This window comes from Camellia sinensis, chromosome 12 (assembly GCF_055761805.1).
Source record: "Camellia sinensis isolate YWXY chromosome 12, ASM5576180v1, whole genome shotgun sequence".
Lineage (NCBI taxonomy): Eukaryota > Viridiplantae > Streptophyta > Magnoliopsida > Ericales > Theaceae > Camellia > Camellia sinensis.
The window spans coordinates 134,447,503-134,472,114 of record NC_138972.1 but is presented as its reverse complement, the minus strand read 5'-3'; the positions used below and the strand labels follow the sequence as shown (position 1 = coordinate 134,472,114).

Below are 24,612 nucleotides of genomic sequence, written 5' to 3'. Positions count from 1 at the left end.
CAATTTGTTATGTTTGGTCCCTAACATTATTAAATGGTTGTTTTCTGATTTTTTATTTATTACATTGATTCATATAATAAATATTATATGTATATATAAGATTATTATTATTGTTATTTTGTATATATAACCATATATAAAAAGCGTGAAAACCTTATGGTGAATCTAGCGCTTCGTATGACTTCAGTATCCTTAAAACTCTCTCAAATTACCTGGTTCACCCGCGAGCGGATCCTCTAGAGTAATCCTCTAGAGTGATCTCCTAAAGTGGATAATCGGACGACTTTGCTTAATACTCACCAAAACGATGTCGTTTTGGTGAGTATTTTGAAAAAAGAAAAAAAAAAAAAAAACCAGATTTTCCGATTTCAAAATTCCCCCCAGGTTGAAAAACTATACAGACGAGCGGGAAGAAGCAAAACAACGAAAGAAGGAGAGAGGGAAGAAGAGTTAGAGAGGCTGCTCCGTCGTGCATCCCGTTGCCCCACCGTCGCAGTCCCCCCGCTGTCGCCGCCGTCGTGCCGTCGCCACTGTCCTGTCGCCACCGTGGCCGTCGCCCCTGCTATAACCGATTGAAGAAAATAGGTATTTAGAACATACAATGTTTAAATATATGTTTTAAGTTCGAACATACTCCATTGATAGGTGGATGTCCAACTTAGGTATTTCGATTTGTTTATGCAGGTGTTGATTTATTTGAAATTTTCATTTTTTGGTTATGATAACATTCAACATATTTCATCTCAATATGTTGAAAAAAGTTGAAATGTTGAAATGATAACATTCAACATTCAACATTTCAGTGATACAGATTTTAAAAAAAGTTGAAATGTTGAAAGTTATGATACAGATTCAATGATAACAATGTGTTGAATGTTGAAAGTTGAAATGTTGAAATGATAATTTGAATGTTGAAATGTTGAAATGTTGAATGTTATCATACAACAGGTTTTTTGAAAATGTTGAAAAAAGTTATGATACAGATTTTTTGAATTGGGTAGTGTAACAAACAAGTTGGAAAAAAAAAGTAGTAGAAATGATAATTTCTGCTTGCGATTTTCAGTGTTTGTCAGCTTCATTTGACTCTCTTGCTTGCACATGCTCGCATATACATACAACCTTAGATGCATATCTTCTTATTTTCTTTCTCTGTCTCAGTTCTGGGAGTAGTACATGGCTTTCACTAATTTGCTATTTGATGACATTCCATTCCATTCCATTTCAGTTTTGTATGCTCATGTTGTCTGGATGGTGAACATATATTAAGCAACATATATAGTGCAAATTCAGTTTTTTTTTTTTTTTTTCTGAATTTAACAATGAATACCTGCTGTAGTGAACATCTTAATGAAAACCACACTGTGATACATAACAAAGACCATAATTTAGTTTGTATTATTCAGTTTGTTCTTCGTTGATTATCTTATTCAGTTTGTATTATTTTGCAAACATAAGTTACAGTTTTTATGCTAATATTGAGTACTTCTTTATTTTTTAAGTGACTTGGCACATTGATATGGAACCTAACAATCATGAGAATGATGGGGGTGAGTGTGATTGGAAGCCTAGAGTTCGCATGACATTTGATACAGAACAAGAAGCATATGATTTCTATAATACTTATGGAGGAAGGTTGGGTTTGTTATTGTTGCAGCCAAGTTTTCTTCATCACAATATGCATTTTTCATTGCCATCGATGTATTCCGTCCATGGAACCTATCAAGCATTGCTTAACAATGCAAGCAGTTATCACTCGCAAGCCTCAAATAGTCCCGCATGTAGTGAAGTAATTTATTTTTCACCTTTCTTCTTTTATTTTGTCATTCATTCATTTAAAGTTCCATTTTATTTTATGATTCCTTTGATGTAATATTATTTTATTTTTTTTCGAGGTACTATATGGTCGTGGTCGTGGCCGTGGCCGTGGCCGTGGGCATGGGCATGTGGATCACAAGCCAACATCTTAGCGTTATTTTGTTTTGGGAATTTTTGTGAATTTTTTGTTGGATATGTAATATTGAAAACCTTTCATGACATTGTTGCTAAAAATTTGCTGATACCATCCTTGGAATGTTGCTGAAATTTGGGTTCAATTGTTGCTTAATTTGGCTGAAATTTCTGTTCAAATGTTGATGAACTTTTGATTAATTTTTGCTTAATGTTTGTTGAAATTTCTGTGCAAATGTTGCTGAAACTTTGGTTCAAATCTTGCTCAAATTTGGGTTCAAATGTTGCTTGAATAATGCTGAAATGTTGCTGAAATAGAGTTGATGAAATGTTGCTGAAATTGTGGATGAAATTTTGCTCAAATGGAGTTAAAATTTTGCTGAATTTGTTGCTAAAAATTTGCTGAAATAGAGTTGAAATGTTGCTGAAATACAGTTAAACTGTTGCAGATTTTTTTGCTGAAATAGAGTTAGAGTTACAGTAGGATTTAGTATGGTAGGTGGGTTGCCATGTTTCATCATGATATATGTTTGCCAATCCTTGATGCACAATTTGTGCTTTACATTTGATATATGTTTGCCAATCCTTGGATGCCTTAATGAAATGATATATAGGATTGACTTATTTTAGAGTGATACAGAACTGTTAAATTGATATGTATTGACTATTTCACAAAAAAGAGAGAGCTTGAACATGTTCTGAAACACCTACAGGTTGACCCCTTTTCGAAAAGTGTTGATATTATACAACATTCAACATTTCAACAAAGGTGTTGACCCCTTTTGTGAGAAAGGTACTTCAATGAACAACCTGAATTTCAGAAACCTGTTATACAACATTGAACATTTCATATAATACAGCAACCTGTTATACAACATTCAACATTTCAACATTTTCAATAGATTTCAGAAACCAGTTATACAACATTTTCAACATTTTCAATAGATTTTAGAAACTTGTTATACAACATTTTCAACATTTCAACATTATTCAACATTTCAACATTCAACATTATTCAACATTTCAGAAACCTATTATACAACATTCAACATTTTCAACATTTCAATATTATTCAACATTTCAACATTCAACATTATACAACATTTCAGAAACCTGCTATACAACATTCAACCTGAAGTAATAGATTTCACAAACTGTTCATTCAACATTTCATCTCAATCAAACATGTTACACACTTGTTTTTTGCGAACCATCAGATTTTTAAGCACCAAAAAAAAAATTCCAAAACCTAAGAACTGAGTCATTTACATGATAAAGTACAAAAATACACAAAACACAATGACATAAGTCATTGCCTTGAAAATCTTCTCAATCCTTTGAAGCCTTCTATCATACTCACCAACCCTTCTCCTTAGATCATTAATTTCTTCTGTTCTTGAATCTGTCGGAGGTCCATCATTGGCACGGATTGATGAGGTAATGTCGTCGTCGTCGTCATCGTCATCGTCGTTGTCATCATCTGCGAACCACCTGAAGTAATTGCAGTGCTCGTTCGTAGTCTACAATGGACAAGAATCAGTTAATCAATAAAGGACTATAGCTGTATTGCATAAAAACTATTCTTTCAGATATCCGAACTTGAGAATTCCAATGCAAGAAAATAGAAAGAGAGTAGGACTATAGCTGTATTATATAAAAACTATTCTTTCTTTTATAAAGAGAAAGGGGCAAAAAAGAATGGAAGCTTCTTGCTTCACTTAATATGTGTAGACACTAGAGTCAAAATACATTTTTTTTTAAAATTATATTATTATATTATATATATTTTCAAAGTGATTTGCCTATTCCATGGAGATAGTTGTAGTTGTAGTAAATGACTAACCATTCTAGTAGAAAGAGAGAAGTTATTTGTTTGGTTCAGGTGTGGTGTAGTGTGAATGGTTTATATTCATTGTGTTAATGAAAAAGAGTAAAATTTATAATTTTGTATTAAATAATTAAAAAATATGAAGAGATATGAAAATTTATGATTAATCTGAAACATACACTACAAGAAAAGAGGGTATATAACACGGAAGCATTTGCGACGGCACTATTTGCCGTCGCAAAAAGTGATTTTTTGCGACGGTATCATTTGCCGTCGCCAATAAATCAGATTTCAGCGACGGCACCATTTCCTGTCGCAAATGAACAAGTTTTTGCGATGATAACAACGGCAGTCGCAAATAATTCAAGTTTTTTGCGACGACAACTCCTGCTGTCACAAATAAAGATATTTTTGCGACGGTATGAAACTTGACGTTGCAAAAAAAAACCCCCAAAATCTGGTCTCAGCTATTTTCCTCCTTAGCGCTCGTTTTTCCCCCCTTAACCAAAATCCCTAACTTTCCCCCCTTGAACCAAAAACCCCTAATCTTTCCCCATCTCTTCTTACGACTCTCTCTCTCTCCCCCCCTTGAACCAACGATCCCTAATCTTTCCCCATCTCTTCTTATGACTCTCTCTCTCTCTCTCTCTCTCTCTCTCTCTCTAGACGGCGAGCAGTGGCAGACGACGGCAAGCAGCAGCAGACGACGGTGCGGCGTGTCTCTCTTCAACTCTCTCAGTCAGTCTCAATCTCTGAACCAGGTTAGCTCTTCTTCTTCTTCATCTTCTTCTTCTCTCTTTCTCTCTCTGGCCATCTGTGTGCTACCATTTTCCATAGCTTTGTTGTTTTTTTGAAACATAATGAATATTCTTGAGATTGAGGCACTTCTTTCAAGTGAAATTTTCTAGCCATCTTTTTTATTTGTTTTATTTATTTTTAAATTTTTAGGGTTTTGTGTTTTATCCCTCTCGCCTTACATTTATTTGATTTTTTTGTTTTTTGTTTTTTGGGTGTGTGCATACTTTTTGGTACATTTCCACCTCATTCTAATTTTTCTAGGTCGTGTTGTTGGGCTTCAGCTAATTGGAGTTTGGAGTCCATGAAATTAGTCCCAAAGATGCCTACTTTTCTATTCTAATTTTCAGTGTCTTTGCTTGATAGATGGGTTTGGCCTTGAATTTTTCTTTTGTTGAATCTATTACATAGAGTGGTGTGGGTTATTAGATATGAACTCTCACTGTATGAAATTTTGATTAAGGTTTCTTTCTGCTTTCTTTGGGAGTAATTTGCTCTTTGAATTTACTGGCATATCCTTGTGCATTTTCCATTTTTGGCTTCTTCAAAATCTTTGTTTCCTTTCTAATTTGGCTATCTAGAATGTTTCTGCTATCAGAAATTTCTCTCATTTCCTTTAGTTGTATCGTTGTTGGATGGTAGCTACCTTCATTATCTAATAGGGCTGTTTATGAGGAACTCGGGAAATATGGGGACCTAGAGAATCAGGTTTTGTGCCGTGAGCGTGTTGAGGAACTAGAACCAAGTATACGGTACTGTCTACACAAACTTGGTGAGTCAAATTTACAAACTTCTGAACTCATGCACATTGGTGAAATGGAAGGACCTGCACTCGATCTTTTCAAAGCTAAACTAGAGGTAAGTTTAGTTGTTTCAGAGGTTAAGCTATGAATAATGTTGTATCCTGATCTATTTATGGTCATCTCCTTTTTAATAGTGGTTAGATTATATTGGCTTCTTATCTGTAAAATTGGAAAAGAATTTCCAGACTTTTGTTACATTACTTGCCATTTATCTCGTGTCTCGCTTTATCTCGATTTGCAGGCTGTTATGGCTGAGGCAAGATCTCAGCAGGCTGCATCTATGACAGAATTTCATTGGCTTGGTCATAAATTTCCAATTTCTAATGCGAAGACACATGTTTCCATATTGAAAGGTCAGTAATCAATCTCTATTTATAATGCTACAAATGGTCAGTATGGTCCAACAATCAACGGACTTGGAAAGTGTGTGCAAGTGTGTCTCTTAACTTTGTCATTTATCCTGCATAAACATAATGGTCAAGAGTTTGCAGTTGTCATTATCTGATGGCCTGTTGATACGTGAATCAGTGACTGTAACCCTCACACCCTTTGCATTCCCATTCCGCAATGTGCAACATAATTTTGCTTGCTGGAGTTTTACATTTAATATTTTAGTAAATATAAGTTGTGAATACATGAACTACGTGGGGATGTTAACTGCAATACCCTTAGGAAATATCATAACTTGTTTGTTATCCATTGAAAAATACAAAGTTGGTGTCAAGCCCAAAGGCAAGTGTATTAATTGATGCACCACAAGCACATGCTTGCATATTGTCTCACTTGAGTTGCTGGTTGAGATGGTTTAGCTTAGGCGCGAATGTATTCATTTTGGATGTTTGTTTTATGATTCATTCCAAACCCAATCAATCAAGTGAGGTCGGTTACTTGAATTATTTTTGCCATTATGCTTTGTCAAAGGGTACATGAATAGATAAATACTGAAAGCTATCATAATGATTCCAACCCATATAGTTGTGAGACTGCATATTTTATTTTCCTCTTTCCCCCCGTCTTCTTTGCAAGCAAGCAAATGGAGCATAAAATGGGTTATGGAGAAAGTAGAAATTTGTAAGGAAAAAAGCAAAGAGAACCTCGGTGGATGGAATGAATTTGTGCTTAACATTCATACTGATGCTGCTTTTGCTTTACTATATAAATATATTAGCATCCTCTACTTGTCAAACTAGACTCGAATATGTCCCAAAAAACAAAGCATTTATGTCCCAATATTCGTTTTATAAATCCCTACTGATATGTTTCATTCAAATCTTGTGAGTTAGCATGGAATATGTTCTGTTTGTTATGCTTTCTCTCCATTCTGGTTGTTTTCCTTAAAAAGTTGCAATATTCTATATGCACTGCAACTTTGATTATTAAAATTTTCTGGCGTACTAACACTAGACAAAAGGTGAAGTTTTTTTGGTGAACGAAGTGTGAATAGCACCATCCTTAATTTATTTCAGTTTTGTGTCATATAACTTGCTGTGTTCTTTGATTAATGAAATGCAAGTTAAAAAAATTTAAGCAGTTTGATTCTCATCTGGCTTTTTTATGTTGTTTACCATTTCTTTAGTTTCTTTTATATATTCTTTGCAAACCTTTCCACAAATTTGTAAATTTATTATAAAATCTTTGTTCCCTCTCTCACATATTTGTCTTATTTTATTGCACACGGTGTTACTTGGGCATGAATTACAAAGTTTGCAAGGAAAAAATGAAGGAAATATTATCTATAAGATAAGCTTTTTTGTATTGAGTTTGTGTCAGCAAGGCCCATTTTGGGTTGTCTCTAACAAGACTACATAGCAGCACAGATACATGATACATATATAATACATTATTCCCCCTTTGCTTCATATTAATGACCTTCCATGGGTTGATACATTCTCCATTATCTGTCACAACAGTTATGTTCCCTGTTTTTGTTTGTTTGTGGCCATTATTACTTGTCCTTAATGAAGAATCCAAGGCGCTTACTATGCTGCTAGTTTTGTTGTCTTCTTAACTAATCCGTGTTAAGATTTTGAGCAATTCAAAGAATGAATGACTAATATGTCTTCTTGTGGAGTCTTTTCATTACTTTTGCAATGTACTGAGGGTTGCCATTTTTTAAAAAAAATGATAGAGTATTGGAGCAGACGTAAACCAGAAGCTCTTCAGGGGCTTCGCGACAACAGTGGTAGTGAGGGAGGGCCATCTTGAGATTTTGGAGATCTTAGTAAAAGCCGGTGCTTCACAGGCTGCTTGTGAAGAGGCGTTGTTAGAAGCAAGTTGTCATGGGCGTGCAAACATGAACACTGAAAATACTTTCACTATCCAATCACAACAATTATTTATGAGAAACTAAAACATCATATTCAATAATAGGGGATTATCCACGAACTTATCAATTGGCCGAATATCTTTGTGCTTTATATCATGCTAATTTGAAATATCATTTTGAAATAATAGCCCTTTTCCTATTGACAGTGTGGAGTCGATGCAAATGCAAGTGATCGGGTCTTGCTTCAATCATATAGGCCTTCTCTACACACAAATGTCGACTGTAATGCACTCGTTGCTGCCGTTGTGTCTAGGCAGATCTCTATCGTCCGTCTGTTGCTTCAGGTAAGGTTCTAATCCTGATTTTGATAATTAGTAGAATGACTCGTGCATTTTAGATGTATCCTAAAGTAAATTTGCCCTTTTTTTTTTAATCTTATAATAATTGAAGCAAAATTAATTGTTTATACAGTTTTACCAGAAGAGTTGAAAAATAATGAAAAGCCTTACAATGACAAACATTTTGCATCTATTTTTGGTACACATAACTCCAAATCGTGGAAAATTATTTATTGGGAGAAATGGCATTGTTTCAAGCTAATCTCACATCACTTGTGTCATGTGATGTGAAATTGGTCTGTGCCAATTCTACACACAAATAATTGTTCTCATATCGCAGTCATCACATATAAATGGGTTTTAATATGCATAAGTTTTTCATTAATACGTAAACATTTCGGTTTGATTTGATATTTTTTCATGTAAAAGAAGCATGAGTGGTAATAATCATGAACTGTTAGTTAAAATTCAAGTTTTAGATCCTGAAATTGTACAAGATTTTATAAAGGGATAAACAAAAATGAAAAATAAAATCTTTAATTTTTTATGTTTTTTTGTAATTAAAATATTAATACAATTATATTGTCATTAATTATTTTTATTTTTTTATTTTCAGATATTTCCGGAGTAGGAGTTTGCTTCTTGTGGAATGCAGGCGTGTAAAGATTATGACTAACTTTTGTTTTTGTAATCCACAGAAGAATCATGACGAAAATTTTTATTTTTAATTTACGTTATTTAGATTTGTGAACAACATTATGTATGTATTATGCAACATTATGTATTGGGATAATTTTGCTGATGTATTGTTATGAATAGAAGAATATTTTAATTATGGATGAATTTTTATTTATATATTGAACTTTTTATATTATTATGTAATTATTGGTTTTTTTTTTATAGTTATTTTTCATTTAATAGAGGTCATTTTCATATTTTAATAATTTTATTACAAGTTTTTTTTTTTTTGAGACGGCAGCGCACACACCATCTCAAAAAGAAAAATAGAATCAGGGTTTTTTGCGACGGCAGTAATGCTGTCGCAAAAGATAGTGCATTTGGTTGAAAAGGAAGATTTTTAGCGACAGTGTTATTTGCCGTCGCCAATAGTACTTTAGCGACGGCATCAAGTGCTGTCTCAAATAACCCTTTAGCGACGATATTTGTGCCGTCGCAAATAACCCTTTTAGCGACGGCAACACAGTGCTGTCTCAAAAAAACTCAGATTTTTACGCGTTAATAGCGACAGCATTTTTCCGTCACAAAAAGGCATTTTTGCCGTCGCCTTTTTTTGCGACGGCATTATACCGTCGCTAAAACCCTTTTGCAACCCCCTTTGTTGCGACCCCCCACTTGCCGTCGTAAAAGGCCAGTTACTGTCGCAAAAAACCTTTTGAGACGGCGTTTTGAGTATTTGCGACGGCATTTTACCGTCGCAGAAAAGCAATTTTTTTGTAGTGATAGTTATGTGATGTCTTAGAACCAATTAATAATTTAGAGAGAGAGAAGAGGCACTGTTGGATTCCAGGGTTGGGTTTTCGCTTTATAAATTTAAAAACCACACTAGTCTACTTTTAACAGTTTACACTCTATTGGGTGAAGCTTTTGTCTGGATTCAGTTCTCTCTTTGAAAGCAATGGAGTTGATTGTTTGGATCATTCCATGTAATGCAACATAACAGGATCATGCAGAAAAAAAATGGCTATTTCAATAGAGCGGGTAAGTAGATTGTTTAGTTTGGTGGCTATTTCAAAAAATGGCTATGTCAACAGGATCATACCCATGTATTTCAATAGATTGTTCGGATCTAGTTAGCATTCTTATTTTTACAGTGTTTGATGTGATTCAAAGCATGCTCCTTCCACAAAATGCAAACATGTATGAAATTTTGGATAACAGTGCCTATTTCAATAAAGTGGGTAAGTAGGCAATATTAATGTTCATTTTGATTTTAAAAAGAAAAAAAAAAAAAAAAGGAAGAAAAACTTTGAGCTAAAAAGGTACATTTCTAATAATTTTGTTGCCTGTGCTACAGATTTCTGGATCCAGCAAGTAGAGAATGGACATAAAAGGATGCAAAAAAGGAAGAAAACACATGACAACTAATGAAGGAACATGATCATACCACAACAGCAGAAAGTTTACTTAGTTTTGGTATACTTTAACTGCCTATACACTTAATATATGACATACTCTGAAGGAACTCTCCAAAGACCATACTCTGTTGCAGATGTGTTTGCAAAACATTCCTCAAAATCCTCACAGACCCTTATTTTGCTGAAATCTACCTTATTTTGCTGAAATCCCAAACCCTAACACGAAATAGCAAACAAAATCCAACCCTAACTTTGCGATTTCAGGTTTACCTCAGATTCCCGTTCGTCCTCCGTCCTCCGTCGTGGTTCGTCGTCCTCCGTTGTGCTTCGTCTGCCTCTGCCGCCGTTCGTCCTTTGAACCCCAAACACTCCTTTGAACTCCTTCGCACTCTCAAAAGGAATTTTGAACTCCTTCGCACTCCGTCTAGGAATGGCAACGGGGCGGGGCGGGGCCGGGGATCACACTCCCCGTCCCCGATCCCCGATGCTAAAACTTTCCCCGTCCCCGGTCCCGATCCCCGACGGGGAGCATATCATCACCCCCGCCCCCGTCCCCCAACGGGGATCGGGTTTCCCCGACCCCGATAATTCCCCGGCTAAAATTAAAAAAAAAAAAAAAAAAACAAGAACATCATACACATCCAACAACAACAGCTCTGCGCATAGACTCATCAACAACAACAACAATCATCAACAGATCTAAATAGATCATTTTATCCCTATATTTATAAAAATATAAAAAATAAAAATAAAAATAAAAATAAAAAATAATTGTAAAAAATGATCTAAATATATCATTTTATCCCTAAATTCATCAAATGTAAAAAAATAAAAATAAAAAATAAAAAAATCTAACAAATCTTTTTCTTCATCTTCATTAGAGGCTCAGATGGTTGAATGAGGCGGCAGAAGCGAGGCAGATTGGAGAGGCGACAGAAGCGAGGCAGATCGGAGAGACGACGACGGTGATCTGAGCTCAGACGGAATGGAGGGAGAGAGATCGTCGTGAGGCAGATCGGAGGGAGGGAGAGAAATCGGCGTGAGATCAGAGGGAGGGAGAGAGATCGGCGTGAGGCAGATCGGACGGAGACAAGGATGGAGGTCGGGGTGAGGCAGTGAGGTCGGAAGGAGGGATGGAGATCGGATGGAGGTACATCGGAGGGAGACGAGGGTTTGACACAGAGAGAGAGAGGAGGCGAGGGTTATATCTGTGGTAGTGTTTACATCTTCAATAGGAAACATATATACATATAGGGGGGTTATATTTGTAATTTCCTATCGGGGAAACGGGGACAGGGGCCGGGGCCGGGGCCGGTCCGGGGCCGGAAAACTTATCCCCGTCCCCGGCCCGAAAATTATCGGGGATTTAAATTTTAATACCGTCCCCGGCCCTATGGGGATAATTTTCGGGGAAAAACCGTGTTATTCGGGATCGGGGGGTCGGGTCCCCATCGGGCCGGGTTTAAATTGCCATCCCTAACTCCGTCTGTATACATATCAAAAGGAATTTTGAAATCCCTTTTGAAATCCCTGATTCTGCGCTTTTTTTTTTTTTTTCTTTCAAAATACTCACCAAAACGACGTCGTTTTGGTGAGTATTAAGCATATCCGTTCGATTTGGGAGATCACTCTAGAGGATCCGCTACCGCCCAGCGCCCACGGCCATTGATGCAAATTTAAAGCCGTATGGGCTTGCAATCTATCAGCCACGTGGTCTCACGAAAGACAACTGGCAGCATCGATGGTGTGCTACGTAAACGACTCATTCTCATCAGTCGAACGAAGAATAAATGTAGAGAACTGCACGTCCACCGCCATCCACTATACTCAAGGCCATCCACCATGTAGCAAACAAAATAATTGGTATGCTCATCTTCTCTCTCTCGGTGTATTTTCCTGTCTTATGTCTTCTTGCAATACATGTTGGCGATGTTTATGCTCATTGTTTGTCTTCAACTGAGATGTTCATATCTGATTTGTATGTTTTTCGTGTTTGTTAATGTGTGGTAACTTATGCGCACCAATTGTTTGATAATATGCCTCACTAAAATAACTCATAAATTCTCTTCATGGCAAAGCCTCTTCCTATGCATACTACCTGTTTGATAATATGCCTATGAAAATAGAAATAGAAAATATGCAATTTTTGTTCCCTTCCTGCAAACTATATATATATATATATTTCTTGTAGTTTTTGTTTTGTTTTTCATTATCATTTATTGTTTTTGTAGGTTTATTTGTTTGCTGTTGTTGTTTTTTTGGAGGCCTACAGCTTATCAGTAAGGGGAGGTAAGAATATGATTGATTTTTTCAATATTATTTGCTCTTTTTTTTTTTTTTTTTTTTTTTCTTCTGCAATTGTTGTTGTATTTTGTTCCCTGCAAAAAAGTTCACATTGAGTTTTCCTTTTGGTATTCCTTTTCTTCCAAGTTTTGTTTGTATTAATCCTTATGAATTTTACTCTTTCATTATAGCACACAATTATCTCCATTTACCAATACCGATAGGAATTTATGTCATACAAGCTACATATAATTATTAATTAGGGAGCATCGTCCGTTTTGACTTCCACACTACATACAAATTAGGAATATGAACATTGAAATGAGAATTTTGGTTGGCAGTTGAAAGGGTGCAATAACTTATATTTATTAAAAACATTACTTGAAAGCTCAGGAGACCATTTCCTCTTTTGAAATTATGTTTCTTTATTAGTATGAATAATGGATTTTAATTCCACAAAAAAACTACCCCAATAAAATAACACTATGAACTACACTTAGAAATTAATAAATATTTTGTGATCTCAACCCTGTTTACCTTGGCCACCAAAGAAAGTTACTTTGGTTAAAACCTCTAAAGAGACATCTCATGGTTGTACCACCTGTTTCCACACCGATATAAAAAGGCATTATGAACTTTATTTGAATTGAACTTCTGCTTGTCTTCTAAGTCCTTAGGAATGTGTTTGCAGCAGAGCTTGAAGCAACAGTCAATGGACAATGCATGTCCATAACTAATATATTATTCTCTCGACTCTTTTAGAGTGGTGGCAACTTTTGCTCAAGTCAAATGCCATAACTTTTTTCTGGATTTTTTCCCTCTAGCTGTAGAGGTTCAAATTAAAGTAGTAACATATTTAGTCTAATGAAGAGCTCAAGAATCTCTCTATAGAGCTTGTTAATTGATGAAATAGTTTGTTAATCTCTCTCTATAGAGCTCAAGAATGGAGTAAATAGTTTGTTAATTGATGCTTCTGAGGGTGATGATGCATTGAAGGCTTCAAAACACACAAAAAGGTCTGAGAACCAGAATGGAAATCAGCCGATTAGATCAAGACAACCAACAATTAATGGCCATAGGGTCAGGGATGCGGATGCCACAATTCCTGCCAGAAGAGATTCCTCCTGTTAGGCTACCACTAAGATTGTAAAGGAGGCAAAGGATCTTAAACACTCGGCTGATCGCCTTAAGGTCGCTAGATTTTTTCCCCTCTTCAACTGTGGAATTGGTTTATTCATCTTCCTAACTCTTGGCACTACTTGGGTATCTTTCGCAGAATTCTGGATTAATTGTTGAAAGTACAGGTCTTTACTTCCAGGCAGCCCTTAAGTTTCTTCATGGAGCCTCTTTATTGGAATCTAGCAATGGCGAGAGTGCCAAGCAAGGCGAGATGATTCGGCCAATGCAAATGTGTAGTAGCACAGCAAAACTCTGTGAGTAAGTAATACTCAAAGCTCTATCAGCAACCTTTTTCTCGTTGGGATGTATGCTTTTTTTGTGATTTGTTTAAAGTGGTTTGTAGAATTGTCTCAGTGACTATCTGTCCAAGAAGCATATGTGTGTACTTGTGTGTTTGGAAATCTAGATACTTGAACTTGTGTTGAGGTTTTGTTTCTCCCTTTCCTATATCTTAAAGTGCGATTCTATATATTTCAACTAAGGTCAAAATGCATATTTCAACTAAGGTCAAAATGCTCAAAATGCCACTCCACCTGAACAGGCATTCCCTAAACCTCATTCTGGGTTTCCCAACTGTTTTCTATATTTTCTTCTCTAAGTATTTTATAGTTCCATTATACCCTCTCTTATAACCATGTGCATATATTGTTCAACCAGTTCGGGGAAAGGAATTTTTCCTATATATTCGCCGTGGTAATGGATCATTTCCCACTATTTGTAATGCATCACTCTTTACAGAACTGTATTTGAAACGAAGGGTAGAAAGTAACTTTTACTTGTATTTTTGATGGATGATTTCTTCTTCATGCAATGTGAAAAGCTTATGCAATTTTCCTCTCCTTTGTCTTCTTGCTATTCATTCTTAAATTGATAGGTTTTGTGCTCATGAATATGAGAAATCCAAGGACATTGCTGCTGCTGCTCTGGCCTACAAATGCATGGAGGTGGCATATATGAGAGTAATTTATTACTCGCATACCAATGCAAGCAGAGATCGGCATGAGTTGCAGACAGCTTTGCAAATAGTTCCTCCTGGTAATTAGAATAAATTTTGATCGGAAAATCTGTTCAATATGTTAGTATTTGGGCAGAGAAATATGGCATTGGATGAACATTTTTTTTTTTAATTCTTTATTCATCTCACATGAAAGTTTCACTACTTTTTGTTTGTCCAAATTCATCTCCTAAGAATTGGAACCCATGCCCTGTAGTTCATTTTTTTTTTCCCCCACTATCATAATTGAACAAGAAACTACTCTAAAATGTGGTGAGTGTAATTCATCATTTAGAATCTGACTTCTGTCCCTGCAATCATTTCTTAAATTTAAAAAGCATATTAATATTTTTCACTTCAACTTTAAATTTGAAATCTAGAAATGGAATTCTCTACATGAATCTGGTGATGATATGACATTGCACACTTTACAGGAGGAAAGGCCGATGAATAAGTACTATAATTTCATTTGAAATCATGACTTCCATAAGAGAAACTGAAGCAACTGGAAATATCAGAGCAGGAAATTTATTGCGCTGGACAAAAATCTTTTGTGGTATCTTCTTTCTAGTACAAACGTGTAGGTTATCGATCAATTGTAGATTCTCCTATTCACATTTTTCTTTCCTTCTGTTCCCTGCTTAGAATACTGAAGGTAACAATATCCAAATATCAAATATTTCCTCGCGTACATTGTAATTTTATCCCAATTGTGGCCTCATTTTACTTTTTATTTATTTGCTTATTTTTTGTGTGAAAGTTAGCGATTTTCATTTTTGTCATTCTATCATATATTAAAGATGGTGATTTGCTGTGGTAGATGAGATGCTAGGCTCCCACCAGTTCTTTTAGTTGATGACCTGCTTCCCATCGTTGCTTTTATTAGGTGAATCTCCCTCTTCCTCTGCCTCCGACGTTGATAACTTAAACAACCCAACAACATTACACAAGGTTCCCTTAACCAAGGGTGTTAGCTCTCCTCAAGTTGCTGCAAACCATGTTATTGCTGCATGAAACCGCCCCAGTTTGGTGCGGCTGCTCAACGTTGTAAGTATACGTAGAAATTCAATTTAATATATATATATGCTTTTAGCTTCTTAAAAGGTGAATATCTGTTTAATATATCTATAATATAATATAAGAGACTCCTTCATTTACATAAACGTGCCATGGCTTGCTTTTTGTTGTTTTTGCCCATTTTGACCCTTTGTTTTCATCAAATGCCAGCCTTACTTAGGATTTCAATGGAATTTTAATAATATGTTTCATGTGCCTTTTTTAATTAGGCCTGATTTTTTCCAATTGTTTTTTTCTTTATTAGTTTACTTAAATTATCTTATGTTTGTTTTATGGAATACTAACAGTTGCTACATGCGATATATGTGCAAATCAAATAAGTAAAAATAAAATAAAATAAAATACTTATTATATATTGTGTATCAGTCAAGTGATAAGTGTATTTTTTAGCAAATTTAAGATTTAAGGGACTCCTCCTATTTATCTATTTTTTTTTTATTTAAAAAGGGGAATTTTTTTTTTTTTTAGGATCCCTAGTATTAAGATTTTATGGCATAAAGGACATTCAATATTTTCATAATATCTAAGATCCTTCAACATCGATCTAGAGAAATTTCAATCCCAGAGAAATTCTCTGGACTTCCCCGAGAAATTCTGGATCTCCCAAAGAATTTCTCTGGATTCAAACCAGAGAAAATTGAAATTCCTTTGAGTTCAAACTAGAGAAAATTTCTTTGTCATGTTGATCTTCTTTGGCCATCATATACTTGCATGTCCACAGAAAATTATAAACTACAAATAAAAATCCAGAGAAAATTACAAACTTATAAGCATGTTAAACACAGAAAAAAATCACAAAAAATTGCTAACTATTCCTCAAAAACATAGAGAAAATCATATTTGAACACAATTCCAATTAATTTCCCAATCCATACATCTAATCCAGAGAAAATTAAAAATCACAAGTAAAAATTTAAACCACAAAGAAATTTGAATCACAGATAAAGTTATAGCTTTCACACACAAAGAGAACAAGAGAGAGAATATATTATTAAAGAGAGATGAGAGAAATTTCAAATTTCAACTTCACAAAAAATTTCAACTACAGAGAAATTTGAACCACAGATAAATTTATAACTTTCACACACAAAGAGAACAAGAGAGAGAATAGATTGTTAAAGACAAAGGAGAGAAATGTGGTTTAAAGACTCTTCAATCTGTTTTTCACTTTTGAGTTAGCAAATTGTTTTACTTTGATTTAGGGTTTCGGCTTGATCTACTCAAATTGAATCGGTGCCTCTTTGGATTTTGTCGTGATCTCGCCAAAAAAGTGTATGGTTCATCAGATTCTCAGATTTCGATCGTCTTGAGCATTCACAGAGTTTGAAATTCGAAGCAAAGAGTTGGTGCCTCCTTGGATTTCGTCGTGATCTCGCTGAAAAAGTGCACTGTTGATTAGATTCTTAGATTTCGATCGTCTCCGACATTCTAGGGTTTGAAATTTGAAGCAAAGATGGTGAATTCTATGGTCGAACGAGCCACTAGTGATATGCTCATCGATCCAGATTGGGCCATAAACATCGAGGAGAGAGAGAGAGAGTCGGAAATGGGAGAGAGAGTTGGCTGGGTTAGTGGTGAGGGGCCTTAGCTAATAAGAAAATATATATTGCTTCTCTTCTACTACTCAAAGTTTGGTAGGGATCTTTCACTAATTTTCCCTTTAAAAAATGAGGGACACTTGGTATGAGGAGAATCAACCATAGGCTTGGACACCAAATTTAACCTTCACTTAATAATAGTATAGAAGATAGATAGAAAATTGACACTTGGTGTTTAATAACTTAATTCAATACTTAAAACTGAATGCATTAAGTGAAAATGAATTAAATCTGTTTGATAATCACAATGGGTATCACATAAGAAATAGCTGTTAAAATATAGACTAAAAGTTGACAAAAATTTAAGTGATATGATATTTACTTAATTCTAATTGAATTTATAAATGCATTAATTGAAAATGAATTAAATCCGTCTGATAATCACAATGGGCAGCACTTAAAAGTTTAAATAGCTCTTAAAATATAGACTAAAGTTAACAAAAATTTAAGTGGTATGATATCTACTTAATTCTGACTGAATTTATAAATAATTGTGTACAAACATACATGGTTAAAACATCACTGCCGCCGCCGTCGTTGCCACCACTTCTACCACCGCCACTGTCACTACCATCACCACTCTTACTGTCACTGCCACCACAACAACCTCCACCATTGTTATTATTGTATAAGTACTATCATCATTTCACTACTACCACCACACCACCATCACAATCACCATTGCATTACCATCATCTCTCAACCACTATTACAATTACCCTTCACCTCCACAACTATTGTCACCATTATCATAACCATCACCATCACTACATCATTGTCGCCATCTTTTTTACATCCACTACATTATCCATCCACCATCACTAGAACCACTATGTCTTTACCTTCATCACCATTGATATTGTCGTCACTGTTGTTGCAATACAACTTAAAAATAATAAATTTTAAATTTAATCTTGTATATATTAAACAATATGTTTTAGTTCGACACTTAATTTTTTAATTAAACAACTTTTTAATTTAAAAAATTTAGCATTTAATTTTTATTACTTAATTTTCAGTCTTCAGTCTTCAGCTTTTAGTTTTCAATTTTTAATTTTATCAAACACCACCTTACAATTTAAGAATTACAATTTAGCTCACAATGACAAGTTATGTGTCAATTTTTATTTTGTTAAAAATTCAACCATGTAAGAGTATAAAAAAAATTATTTGACAACTACAAGAAGAAATTTAAAAAAGAAAATGTTACATTCACATTAATTACCATATTATCATTAACACAATAGCAATTCACCAATAATTAAAAAAATAATCACATTTTTATTCAATCATAATCAAACATAATAAAAAAGTGTACACTTATTTCATCTAATTCTTTATTTTATCTATTTAGCACATGATATAACTTGTATTATATAATACCATTTCATTTGTTTCGACGAAAAATGTTTTCTGAAAAAAAAAATCCAAAAAACATTTTCTATAGAATTTTTTTTTCATAAAATGTTTTTCATAGAAAATATATATATATATTTTTTTTATGTTTGGTTACGTTTTGTGAAATTAATGCACTAATGGTTGCATTAGTGGTGTAGGGTGGAGGTGTTGGGGGTGGTGATAGAGGTGGTGGTGGTAATGGTAGTAATGAGGTAGAGATGGTAGTGGTAGTGGCTGTGGTAGTGGCTGTGGTGGTGGCGGCAACAGTGGTGCTGTGGTTGTGGCTGTAGTGGTGGTGGAGGTGATGGTAGTGGTTGTAATGTAGTGGTACTAAAACTTTAGTTCAAAAAACGTTTTCTGCCTTTTAAAAGAAGAAAACATTTTCCGCCCAAATAGACTTGTTTTCCCTTGACCATAGAAAATATTTCCCATTGACTTATGTTTTCTGTTATACCAAACGGCAGAAAATGCAGAAAACATTTTCTGAAAAATGTTTTTCCGCCCAAATAAACGGATCGTTATAATTCAAAATTCCTATCATATATATAATCTTTTATTTCAATTTGTTTTGTGAGAGAATTTTTTTTTTTTTTTTTTTGAGAATAATCTAAAGTAATATTTGGTTCACTGAAAAAAGATTGAATGGAATGGTCATTCTTATTTTTCTATGAAATAATAATTATTTTACAATGGTAAATGATAATTTTATTTACAATGGATCTTCATAATGTTTTAGTTTACCAATTATGAGAATGAATATTTTGAAGAAATTATCATTTTATTCTAATGAACCAATGAAAATATTAGTAAAAGACCCGAAATACATTGTATGGTTTTCAAACAATAAAATTATTTTTTAGCTTTTGTTTTTCATGATTTTTGTATTTATTGTTTTTTTTTTTAATACACTTAGTCTAGATGTAGCTAAATTTTTATTTATTTTTTAAATGTGAAGAAATTTTGAAGGGAAAAAAAAGGCTTACTAAAAATAAAAATAAAAGAAAAGAAAAAATAAGCACATTTTCATATTTTTTGTTTTTTAGTGAAAATTTTCATATTTCTCATAAATATTAAAATTTTAATATTTGTATTAGGGTAAATTATAATATAACCCCCTGTGGTTTACCCTAAAAGCACGGAACCTCCTTGTAGTTTCATTTGTAACACTTAAACCCCTAGACTTATACCATGTTATAATTTTTGACGGGACGTAACAGAAGTGCACACCGCCTGATAAAAAAAAAAAAAAAATTAGGGGAAAGAGAGAGAGATTGCAGCCAGAGAGATTTCATTTTCTCTAAAATCACTCTCAAGAATAGAGTAGGTCATATTACATCTTAACATATTCTGAGCTCTGTCCTCTCCCCCCATGTGCTTGAGCTCTGTCCTCTCTTTCATGGCCAAATCAATCTTTATCTTTCTCTTTCTCTTGCTCTTTCTCTTCCTCTCAACAAACCCAGTTCTTTTTCAGCTCAACAATGGCTTCGTCTACAATGGCTTCAAGGGTTTTACCGACAACAACAACATAAGCCTAAACGGTGTTGTAGAGATCCACAACAATGGTCTCCTCCAACTCACCAATGACACGCTTCGATTGATCGGCCATGTCTTTTACCCAACACCGATCCGATTCAAGGACTCCACAGCTGCCAAAGCTCTCTCTTTCTCTATAGCCTTTGCTTTCGCATCGTTCTAGAGTACAAAAAGCTCGGTGGCCATGGCTTTCGCAAATGAATCAATCTGTTGCCATTAGAGTCTTTGGGGATAGAGCAATCACCTCTGCATTTGGATCTAAAAAAGAAATAAAAAGGACACAATTTCAATTCAACGTGACTATATGAACCACCATTCGATTAGAGATTTTGAAGGGTTAGCTTGGTGATTTTACCTGGCATTCCGAGCAGATTTCTCTTCTTTTCTTTTTCTGGTGGTGGGTTTGGAAGAACTATTTGATTCCCTGATGGAGAGACACTAGCTTCGCCAGAAGCTATGGAATCATGGGCTGGTTTTTCTTGGTGGATTTTGTTGGGTTTTTGGTTTTGGCCATCGTAGGGAAAGGTAGAGTGTTTGTCTCTCTCTCTCTCTCTCTCTCTCTCTCTCTCTCTCTCTGTGGTTGCAATCTCTCTCTCTCTTTCCCTTTTTTTTTTTAATTTTTTTTTATCTAGCGGTGCACAAAACGACGTCGTTTTGTGCACTTCTGTTACGTCCGTCAAAAATTACAACATGATATAAAGTCTAGGGGTTTAAGTGTTACAAATGAGACTACAAGGGGGTTCTGTGTTTTTGGGGTAAACCAAAGGGGGTTAAATTATAATTTACCCTTTATATTAGGTATGTCAAAATAAATAATTTTTTAATTAAAATATAAAAAATTAAAAATAAATGAAGACACGGAAATTGTTGTGAAGTTTTCTCAAACTTATTATTATTTGAAGACATTTGTTATTCTCCAACTTTTAGAATTATGAACTTTTTATCTTCTTCTTCTTTTTTTTTTTTCTTTGCCATTTCTATCAACAAATTTAAAATATAAATGTAGAAATTAAAATTAAATCTTCAAAAATATGCCCCTCCCTTCCTCAGTCATTGGGCATATTAATTCCATGTTTTTCATTCAAAAGGAATAGTCTCATAAAATTATGAAGTCATTAATAGGTGTCCATCAATGGCCGTAAGGGGTTCGAGGACAACAATGTGATGTTGAATCACCAAAAAGTCCAAGCAACTCATAGTTGTTCTTTGTTTTTAATCTTTCCTCAACCCACTTACAAAATATATTTTTTGGATCAGTATCTTGCCATAATGACTGACTAATTTGAGAGATCAATCCCACTATCAGAGAGTCCACTCTCTTGCTTATGTGTCATCTCTTTATTGACTGGCTATAAAGTTAGTGTTTATATGGGTCAATCGTAAATAATTTTGTCTCTTGCTTACAATGCTATCTTTATAGTTTGCATTTATTGAGAGAAAATTATACTACTAAGTCTTGAATTTGGAGATTTAAAAGGTTGAATTTGGATATTTTAAAAGTTTGGAATCAGTAGGAATTCCAATGATGTGTTAAAAATACCAAGGAAAATGGAATGGACTACTTGAAATTGACAAGTTGAGAGTTAGCAAAACTCCTGCAGCAATTCAAAGAGAATATCCAAAGCTTTCACGAAGAATGTGCATTAAGGATGTGGTTGTATTAGGTGGGGATAATGTCACAACTTGTGAATTTTATCAAATATTTGAGTTATGAATTTGATTCTACATTGATGTAAAATTTTGTAGAAATCCCTATAATTAGGGAGATAATTGTAGAAATTTTCCACCATAAGGTGGTGGAAGGATCTAGATAACTTTCATACTACTATATTATTGATATTTATACATATCTGAACTATCAATTAAAGCCTTGAACATCTGTAAATATGAGAGGCAATCATTTGGTTATGATGGAAGAATCTAGAAAGTTTCCACACCATTGGATTGTTGACATTTGTATAGAATATTTGAAGGTCTACTAATATGTGAGGCATCATTTAGCCAAACTAATAAAGCAATTGTAAACTTGAGAATTGTATTAAATTGTTTTTCTTTTGTGTATTACTTACTTCCAACTCCAACTCTACTTTCTTGTGAACTTACTACTTTCAATTCAAACTATTTCTCTACTTTCAACTCAAATTCTATACTATCTTGAAAGTCATCAGGGGCGAGTACCACATACACACAAACCATGGCCTTCCTACCTAATATATATATATAAATATATATATTATTTTTGCTTTTAGCTTCTTAAAAGGTGAATATCTGCAGCTACAGGATGTAAATTTTGCAATGGAAGCCTCGAGGAAATCTCAAATTGCTTTTGCAGCTGCGAATACAATAATGGAAAAGGCTCAGCATAGAGAAGGTATAACTTCTATTAAAAGGGCTCAGCACAGAGAAGATATAATTTCTGTTAAAAGGGCTCTTGATTTCAGCTTCCAAGATGTGGACAGATTATTATGTTTGGTATGGTTGGCAATGGAAGCGATTAGTCGTTAACTCGTAGTTGAGATTATGTCAAACCAAGGAATAGTTTTGTTTCTTTGGTTTTTTTCCTTCCAGTTTTCAATTGTTTTCCTCCAGTTTTCAATCATTAAGGAAGAAAAGGAAAGAGGATGACCTGGATCTTTCTGCTGCATCACGTAATATCTGTTCAGAAACAGGTGTTAGCAGTTCAGTGCCTTTGTAAATCTGTATCATACCAATCAAATTTGTAGAATTCACACCGCCTTAGTGAGTTTTCTTATTTATCTTTTTCAAATGGTTAATGAAATTCATAATTACCTATGTTGAACTCTTGGCCGGCTGTACTAAGTTATGTACTCATTTGGTTTCTCTCTTTGATTTGGTGGCTATCGATAGAAATACACAAATTGTTCCAGTGCTTCATATGATCACATTGTTGCTGATCTAACAAGTGAAGTTGTTCTTTAGCTAATTCTTTACTAGTAGCTACTAGTATGAAGTTTTTGCCTGTTTGTTTACTGATTTTTTTTTCTCATTTTTAATGAAAGTGTCGCATCTTATCAAAATAAAGTATATTTCCCTAATTGAATTGTATTAAAATTTCCATAATATGGACGTTATAGGATGAAAACCTGTTCTTTTTTATTTTTGTTTTGTGGTCCTTTCATTTGCAAACAAGAAGTTGGAAGCTCCAAAGGCAAAATTTCTTGTTCTCGTTGTTTTGATTTCCCATCCAACTTTAGACCCCATTAGGAATTTCACTCGTTGTTTTGATTTCCCATCCAACCATAGGCCTCATTAGGAATTTCATCCCCATAACATAAAGGACTCTATTTTTCAATACCCCTTTTTTTCTCTCCTCTCTCCTCTTTCTCTTCTATGTCTAAAGTTGTAAATGCTCTAACTCCAAACTGGATGCTTATCGCCAAATTCAAACTCAATGCATTATACCCAAAATAAACAAACCAAATCCATCCCACCTATAACATCCATAGGCTCCAAATGCCTGATTTGACAGAACTTGCAACAATTTTGGAATTAGTTTGGGAAAAGTGGTATATCGGGAATATTTTTATATATAATGTTATTTTGGCCTATAGCTCATTCTCTAATACTGCTTTGCTTTACAGTGTTTGAATAGGATCTTTGGTTACAGGTAAACAAGTGGAACTACTGTTGTGGTATCAGCATCAACTTATGAAGTGCTCCATTTTCACACCCCCAATCTCTTCTATTGTATTCTTTCTTTTCTTTTAGTAGATTTTATACAATAGATAAACAGAGACTTGATCACTGTCTCATTATATGTACAAACATGCCATTTGTTTCATTCTACAAGACAAAAGTTTCGTCTCAAACTTGCTACACGCGGGTATTAGAACAGTAGTTTATAATTGATGTGAAGTTGTTACTTAAATGTGGTTTTGGATTGACTTTTTTTGTTTTTGTTTTTTGATCTTTTTTCCCCCTTCCTTTTTAGTGATTTTTTAAAAAAAAATTAAAAAAATTCACATTTCTACTCAATGAACTAGGATTTTTTTTATTCTTTTTTGAGTAAATTATAAATACATCCCTCGAGATTTGATTAAAATATGAATTGTTCTTGTAGTTTTGAAAATTATATTTCACCTCCTGAGATTTTTAATTTCATAACAAATTGCTTTTTTTATTAATAAATTATCAAGTTAATTAACAATTTTTAATAATAATAAAAATATGTTTCAATTAATAATTTAGGTAATTTTATTATTGTTTAGGAGAGTAATTATGAATTTTGTAATTTTTCAAACCACAGGAAATAATTTATATTTTAAGCAAACTTCAAGATATGTATTCGTAATTTATCCTTTTTTTTTGTATTTAGTGAATTTTTTATTATTTTTATATAAGAATGTACTTTTTAGATCCTTCATACTTAGCGGATTGAGAAAGTTCTTAAAAAAAAAAAAAAAAAAAAAAATTACTAACAAATTTTGGGGACAAAAAAATAACTAAAGACATTCAA

General features: G+C 34.1%; 3 protein-coding genes across 27 annotated transcripts; 2 read left to right on the top strand and 1 right to left on the bottom strand.

The window, feature by feature from the left end:
- Window positions 1–3,092: 3,092 nt before the first annotated feature.
- On the bottom strand, window positions 3,093–10,764 carry LOC145803888 (uncharacterized). Its single transcript, XM_082897273.1, has 4 exons — window positions 10,711–10,764; window positions 10,614–10,669; window positions 10,344–10,497; window positions 3,093–3,467 (listed from the first exon to the last, which is right to left on the bottom strand). Exons 1-4 carry the CDS (start codon window positions 10,762–10,764, stop codon window positions 3,213–3,215), a joined length of 519 nt encoding a protein of 172 aa, XP_082753399.1. The 3' UTR covers window positions 3,093–3,212.
- Window positions 4,212–8,830, top strand: LOC145804790 (uncharacterized). 2 transcript variants are annotated; one of them, XR_014347204.1, is made up of 5 exons: window positions 4,212–4,536; window positions 5,213–5,428; window positions 5,615–5,726; window positions 7,846–7,983; window positions 8,594–8,830. XR_014347204.1 is itself a non-coding variant. In XM_082899929.1 (4 exons), the coding sequence occupies exons 1-4, from the start codon at window positions 4,402–4,404 to the stop codon at window positions 7,576–7,578; spliced, it is 540 nt and encodes a 179-aa protein (XP_082756055.1). In that variant the 5' UTR covers window positions 4,284–4,401; the 3' UTR covers window positions 7,579–7,726. The 2 variants fall into 2 exon arrangements, 1 of the variants encoding a protein (XP_082756055.1); XM_082899929.1 differs by lacking the exons at window positions 7,846–7,983; window positions 8,594–8,830 and adding an exon at window positions 7,502–7,726 and having other exon boundaries at window positions 4,284–4,536.
- LOC114314479 (cysteine-tryptophan domain-containing zinc finger protein 3) lies at window positions 10,012–23,965 on the top strand. 24 transcript variants are annotated; one of them, XR_014347241.1, is made up of 9 exons: window positions 11,615–11,936; window positions 12,305–12,362; window positions 13,353–13,547; window positions 13,633–13,793; window positions 14,410–14,570; window positions 14,964–15,109; window positions 15,416–15,576; window positions 22,410–22,506; window positions 23,764–23,965. XR_014347241.1 is itself a non-coding variant. In XM_082899947.1 (7 exons), exons 4-6 carry the CDS (start codon window positions 13,747–13,749, stop codon window positions 15,541–15,543), a joined length of 336 nt encoding a protein of 111 aa, XP_082756073.1. In that variant the 5' UTR covers window positions 10,012–10,131; window positions 12,305–12,362; window positions 13,353–13,547; window positions 13,633–13,746; the 3' UTR covers window positions 15,544–15,576; window positions 22,410–22,928. The 24 variants fall into 24 exon arrangements, 12 of the variants coding, with proteins under 12 accessions (XP_082756073.1, XP_082756070.1, XP_082756076.1 ...); XR_014347243.1 differs by having other exon boundaries at window positions 13,291–13,547; window positions 13,661–13,793; window positions 14,964–15,184; XR_014347242.1 differs by having other exon boundaries at window positions 13,291–13,547; window positions 13,633–13,789; window positions 14,964–15,085.
- Window positions 23,966–24,612: the final 647 nt, after the last annotated feature.